At 42.6% G+C, this 7,186-nt stretch overlaps 1 protein-coding gene across 1 annotated transcript; it reads right to left on the bottom strand.

Annotated features, from left to right (window-relative positions):
* Positions 1-4,547: 4,547 nt before the first annotated feature.
* On the bottom strand, positions 4,548-6,975 carry LOC139410073 (mitochondrial ribosomal protein L47). Its single transcript, XM_071155508.1, has 7 exons — positions 6,841-6,975; positions 6,528-6,667; positions 6,348-6,408; positions 6,153-6,249; positions 5,893-6,023; positions 5,489-5,584; positions 4,548-5,352 (listed from the first exon to the last, which is right to left on the bottom strand). Exons 1-7 carry the CDS (start codon positions 6,969-6,971, stop codon positions 5,241-5,243), a joined length of 768 nt encoding a protein of 255 aa, XP_071011609.1. The 5' UTR covers positions 6,972-6,975; the 3' UTR covers positions 4,548-5,240.
* Between the last annotated feature and the right edge of the window lie 211 nt (positions 6,976-7,186).

Raw genomic sequence — 7,186 nt, 5'->3', positions numbered from 1 at the left:
GTGTCCACATCACAGAGGACTTGTCATGGACCAACAACACCAGCAATCGCCAAGAGGGCGCAACAGCATCTCTACTTCCTAAGGTGGGTGAGGAAATTTGGCCTTCCGTCCCCGGGCCTCTCCAATACTACCACTGCACCATCGAGAGTGTCCTGACCGGTTGCATCATGGCCTGGTACAGGAATTGCTCCGTCCACGACCGCAAGACCCTTCAGCGGGTGGTGAAGACGGCCCAGTACATCACTGGGACTGTGCTTGAGGATGGCACACAGCATTAGGAAGTCCTCACACACCCCAGCCACGAGCTGTTCTCTCCCAGACGGTATCAGAGCATGAGGTCTGATACCAACAGGCTCAGAGACAGTTTCTATCTACAAGCCATCAGACTGATGAACACTTGACCTGGGCTGACCACCTAATCTGATTCTCTGCACCTTTTTAGCACGCTCACTCACTCATGCACACATCCATATGCAGTGCATTCAGAAAGTATTCAGACACCTTGACTTTTTCCACATTTTGTTACATTACAGCCTTATTCTAAAATGGATTAAATAAAACATTTCCCTCATCAATCTCCACACAAAACCCCATAAAGACAAAGCGAAAACAGGTTTTTAGAAATGTTTGTGCATTTATTACAAATAAAAAACAGATGCTATATTTACATAAGTATTCAGACCCTTTGCTATGAGACTCGAAATGGCATCCTGTTTCCATTGATCATCCTTGAGATGTTTCTTCAACTTGACTGGAGTCCACCTGTGGTAAATTCAAATGATTGGACATGATTTGGAAAGGCACACACCTGTCTATATAAGGTCTCACAGTTGACAGCGCAGGTCTCACAACTCCTCATGTAACTGTCTGAACTCTTGCCCATTAGCCATCCAACTTCTGGCATTCCATTGAAGGATTAATACCATTATGAAAATGAACCAATACATGATTCCTGACTGGACTGATTCTCAATCTTATTGAGGTCATCCTGTACAATTTCCCATGTCAGTCCTGTGATCTCAAGGTACCTCATTGCCTCCTCCACTATGATCTGTATCTTCTTCTTCTTGATTGCTGCTGTCACTACGTCACGCCAAACCTGCATCCCGATCTGCCCTGGATTACCTGCTCTTCTAGGTGCCCTTGACTGCTTCTGCATACGCCATTTTTCACTCATTCCTCACCTGCTACACTTCCAACTGTCTTTTCATCACTGAACAACCCAGAATATGCCGCACTATGGCACCCCTGCAGTTACAGCACTGGACCGTCTCCAAATTCCCCATATGCACGTTTTCCCCCACACTTCTCCTATTGCCTTTACACACTGCCGCCACATGCCCAAACATCTGAGTTATAGCGATGCAGTGGTCATCTGGAGGCGCTTAGCCGCCCTTCAAGTGGTCCTTTATTTCTTTCATGTTAATCATTTCTGGAACTCCTGTAATAACTCCCATCACCCACTGCCATCCAGTTTGATCCGGCATGGTACTATCAACCACAAGTTTATATACCTGCTTGGGTTTAAGTTCCTTCTCATGCTGTTTAGCATTGGAACACACCACCACCAAACTTCCATCACAAAGAACAGGCTCTGAATAGTACCGTATTTTGCATTTCGTTTGAAATTCATGGTATTTGCATGAATTTGGTTAGTGTTTTTGTTTTTGGTAATTAGTTAATCCAAAACATATTTTGTTTTTGTGGTATTTTTTACTATGCCGTACAGTAGATGGCGGCAATACACCCTATGAGTGTAGACATAGTTTGGGAAACCCTGAAATAGAGCCTTTTGTATTCTCTGCTTTCACCAGGATCTAACATTTTTTGGGCCCAAATATGCCAGTCTAGAACCCAGGTACTGTATGTCTGCAAAGCACATGCACGTCTCCTATGGTACATGGGCAGGGTTGGGGAATAACGGATTACAAAAAAACGTTAACTGTAATCGGTTACGTTACCAGAAAAAAATATTGTAATCAGACTACAGATACTTTTGAAAAGCAAGATCAGTACTTTGAGGATTACTTTTACATTCAGAAAGGATGTTTGTGAAAAAAAATCTTTGACACTTCTCTGTTTTCTCAATGACATTCAAATCAAAATGTGTTTGATGGATTGTGGGAAAAGAACAGGAATAGGCTCCTTCCCCCCTCCTTCCAGCACTGACTTTGCTGATAAATAACGTTATTTTGTTGAGGGAAAATGTACTTTTGTGATGTGTTGTTGTCTTGCCTAGCTATCTTGAGATGAATGCACTAATTGTAAGTTACCTCTGGATAAGAGCATCTGCTTACTGACTAAAACGTAAATGCATACTTCACCCTAAATCAGAAGCCTAGCATCAAATCCTTATGGAAAAAATGAAGTAGACCCAAAACCAAATTTAGAAGTTGTAAGCCTATGCCTACTATTTGACCAATATGCATGTGGCCCACTTTTCAGTTAACATGATCATGTTTTCTTTCACTTTAAATTAACCAAAGCAAAATTATCCCTTGTCTATCTCCTTCAGGGCTATAGAAATAACAACTATATAAATAATAGCATTCAAATACATTATTTCATACCTTACAGTTTTCCTTTTTAATCAGTAGTTCTGGTCAGGTGAAGCAGATGCTAAACTACAGGACTGTTTCGCTATCACAGACTGGAACATGTTCCGGGATTCTTCCGATGCCATTGAGGAGTACACCACATCAGTCACTGGCTCTATCAATAAGTGCATCGAGGACGGCGTCCCCACACTGACTGTACGCACATACCACAACCAGAAGCCATGGATTACAGGCAACATTTGCACTGACCTAAAGGGTAGAGCTGCCGCTTTCAAGGTGAGTAAGACCTTTAAACAGGTAAACATTCACAATGCTGCGGGGCCAGACGGATTACCAGGACATGTGCTCCGGGCATGTGCTGACCAACTGGCAGGTGTCTTCACTGACATTTTCAACATGTCCCTGATTGAGTCTGTGATACCAACATGTTTCAAGCTGACCACCATAGTCCCTGTGCCCAAGAACACGAAGGCAACCTGCCTAAATGACTATAGACCCGTAGCACTCACGTCCATAGCCATGAAGTGCTTTGAAAAGCTGGTAATGGCTCACATCAACACCATTATCCCAGAAACCTAGACCCACTCCAATTTCCATACCGCCCAAACAGATCCACAGATGATGCAATCTCTATTGCACTCCACACTGCCCTTTCCCACCTGGACAAAAGGAACACCTACGTGAGAATGCTATTCATTGACTACAGATCAGCTTTCAACACCATAGTACCCTCAAAGCTCATCACTAAGCTAAGGATCCTGGGACTAAACACCTCCCTCTGCAACTGGATCCTGGACGGGCCGCCCCCAGGTGGTGAGGGTATTTAGCAACACATCCGCCACGCTGATCCTCAACACTGGAGCACCTCAGGGGTGCGTGCTCAGTCCCCTCCTGTACTCCCTGTTCACCACGACTGCATTGTCAGGCACGACTCCAATACCATCATTAAGTTTGCAGACGACACAGTGGTAGGCCTGATCACCGACAACGACGAGACTGCCTATAGGGAGATGGTCAGAGACCTGGCCGGGTGGTGCCAGAATAACAACCTATCCCTCAACGTAACCAAGACTAAGGAGATAATTGTGGACTACAGGAAAAGGAGGACCGAGGATGCCCCCATTCTCATCGACGGGGCTGTAGTGGAGCCGGTTGAGAGCTTCAAGTTCCTTGGTGTCCACATCACCAACAAACTAGAATGGTCCAAACACACCAAGACTGTTGTGAAAAGGGCACGACAAAGCCTATTCCCCCTCAGGAAACGAAAAAGATTTGGCATGGGTCCTCAGATCCTCAAATGTTCTATAGCTGCAACATCGAGAGGTTGCATCACTGCCTGGTACGGCAATTGCTTGGCCTCCGACCACAAGGCACTACAGAGGGTAGTGCATACGGCCCAGTACATCACTGGGGCTAAGGCTGCCTGCCACCCTGGACCTCTACACCAGGCGGTGTCAGAGGAAGGCCCAAAAAATTGTCAAAGACCCCAGCCACCCCAGTCATAGACTGTTCTCTCTACTACCGCATGGCAAGCGCTACCGGAGTGCCAAGTCTGGGACAAAAAGGCTTTTCAAGTTTTTACCCCCCAAGCCATAAGACTCCTGAACAGGTTATCAAATGGCTACCCGGACTATTTGCATTGTGTGCCCCCCCCAACTACTCTTTTATGCTGTTGCTACTCTCTGTTTATCATATATGTATAGTCACTTTAACCATATCTACATGTACATACTACCTCAATCAGCCTGACTACCCGGTGCCTGTATATAGCCTCGCTACTGTTATTTTTCACGGTCTTTTTTACTGTTGTTTTTATTTCTTTACTTACCTATTGTCACCTAATACCTTTTTTTGCACTATTGGTTAGAGCCTGCAAGCATTTCACTGGAAGGTCTACTACACCGGTATTCGGCGCACGTGACAGATAAACTTTTATTTGATTTAGTTGTGGCCATTATTTCCAGATCAAATGGATTACCATGCTACACACACATTTAACTGTCTGTTTTTATTACATCAGCTACATTTATGACATCACAAAGCCAGCTGGTTATTTGTCCCTGTTAAATAGATTTTATACATTAAATTATATTCATAATAAGTCCAAAACAAACCTATTCTAATGTTTCTATATCACTGGCCTAGTGGTTTAACCATTGACCATACCTGGAATGGAAGTTCAAGATCTGTCTTGGCGTAATGTCGATAAGTGTTGAAGGTGTACAACTCGAACTTTGATGTTAGACAATGTTCACTTTCATAATTAGTTTTTGCCACACTTGTCTGAGCAGTCAAAAATTATGAAGACAATCCTATTCAACATAGACAATAATGTTCAGAATACCTGCTGTGATAATTGCTGGTATATCAGAATATTTATTTACCTACAATTTATTGTTGGAGCTATCTTTCGACTTAAACAATTTTAGTTATGTTCAAGGACACATTTTGAATTCTGTGGTTTAAAATATGGCACACAGTGTCTGTACATCACTTTAATAGGAATAACCATAATCAAGGCATCATGATACAGAGGAAGACATAAATGCCAGTTTATCAACATGAAAAAGTACATTAAATAAATGCTGATGACAGACACGTTTATGCAAAAAACAGGGGATACAGTCACATGCTCCAATGTGAATTGCAGGAGGGAGAATGTTTCTTGGTCAATGAAGGTCTTCATGATGACTGGGCCTTCATTTGGGGAAACTTCTCCTGGAGTACGGTTTGTTTTTCTCTCTCCTTGTTCTGTATTCTGGTCTTAGCACGGAGGTGTTTCTCTAGACGAAGCCTGGAAAAAAGAAAGACAACTTGTGACAACAGACGATTGCATTTGCCCTTGTGAAAGTGTTATGCAAGATGTGATATGATTAAGTGCTCTGCTTGGAGGTATGGTTATAAACGAATGCACGAACGATGTTCCTTACCTTATGTGGGGGGTGACAAATAATGGTGTGTAGAAACGTTTGCGTTTGTATCTCTTGTTCATGTACCAAGGAAGGGCATGCTCTCTAAACCGGTACCTAGAAAAACATTTAAGATCGCAGTTAGCAATGACAATCAATCTTACCATTTGACACGTGAAGTAACACTGAATATTTTAGGGAAACTGCCTTTGATTGCTTCGAGCAGGTAATTCCTCTCCCCCGATAGTTTTCCAAAGACGGTTCAACAACACTTCACTCAGTCTAGGCCAGGCTAACATGCTACATTTTGAACATTTGCTTAAAAATTTAATGGGAAACAAGTAAGGTAAAAGCAACATTTGGTTATTGTGGAAGGCGATACTTCTATGTATCATAGTGGTGTATTGTGTATGGAAGCTACATACCAGTAGACCCGTCCAAAGATGTCCTTTCTCCAGGCCCCAGGTCTTGCTCTCTCCTGGCCTGTCTGCAGCAGGCGGAGGGCGTCTTCTCTCTCCTTCACCACTGTGTCTAGTCTCTTCATAGACCTTTCGATCTGAAGAGATAAGGGTTGTCTCAATTTCTGTGTGTGGACGGTCACTAAATGACTGTGCTCTACTAGGAATATCTCAATGTTCAATATTAATGAACCTGGTCAGAAAACATAGGCCTTTGTCATATTTACCTTCTTTAGGCGCTCTGGACTTGGCATCTGAATTCTTTGCCTTTTGGACTCCTGCTCAATGGTAAGCAGCATGTTCTTCTCTTTCAGGAGCACATACCTGTGAGAACAGTGAAAACAAGATTTTCACCTTTTAGTTTATGAACATTTATTCTGGAGGTCAGTGGTCTTCATTCAATGTCAACCTTCACTACTTGCCAGAGCTTATGTAAGTCTTCATTACTTTTCGTCCTTAGTTGCTTGGCAGTCCATGGTGCTCCTACAATTAAATCATTAAAATAATAAATGTTACACTCAGCTACTTACCAGTCCCTTAGGAGGAATTCATAAAAAAACGTTGATTTCGTGATCAGTAGATATACTGGCAAAAAGTCTTACCTGACTTCACTGTTGCCTCCCCCCAGTTTTCAGGTATGTCGAAAAACTCCTCAAGTCCTCTTCTGCTGATGGTAGTGTGCAGAGGCCGACACTGGCCAACATGACAGTGCCAATTTGAGCTCAAAAGTGGATACGTTAACCTAACAAAGAGGGAAAGACAGCAGATTCAAGTACTGAATGGTAATCTATTCAGCAGCATCCTCGCCAGTCGCCATTTCATTATTTGTCTGTGCCATTATTATGAAATGTTAGTTACTAAGGTTCTGAAGCTAACGAACTAACGTTACGGTTATATTCGGTATTAGATTCTTACCTATCAAGATAAGACTGAGATTTGGTCAAAGTGAGAGCAGACTGTTGGACGGCTAACGATGTAGAAATCCTAAAAGCGTTTTGAAACTGTCTGCAAAGTGTCAAAACGCGTCCTACTGAGGTCGCCGCCATCTTTGCTATAATTCCCTACCCAGAATGCATCATTAAAATAAATAAAACAAAAACTCATTCGAAACACTTTTGGTAATTTGAATCATGAACAAAAGTTAAAAAAAAAAATGTTAACATAAAATCTTTACTTTGTTATTCGCATATTTGTTTCCCTTCGCAAATATGGTTGTTTTGGCTTCACATTGTAGTCACGGACCTATCACAGAACAGTATGC

The sequence above is a fragment of the Oncorhynchus clarkii genome, chromosome 5 (genome assembly GCF_045791955.1).
Source record: "Oncorhynchus clarkii lewisi isolate Uvic-CL-2024 chromosome 5, UVic_Ocla_1.0, whole genome shotgun sequence".
Taxonomy (NCBI): Eukaryota; Metazoa; Chordata; class Actinopteri; order Salmoniformes; family Salmonidae; genus Oncorhynchus; species Oncorhynchus clarkii.
The sequence above is the reverse complement of the archived record's forward strand: the minus strand, read 5'-3'. Positions and strand labels throughout refer to the sequence as shown.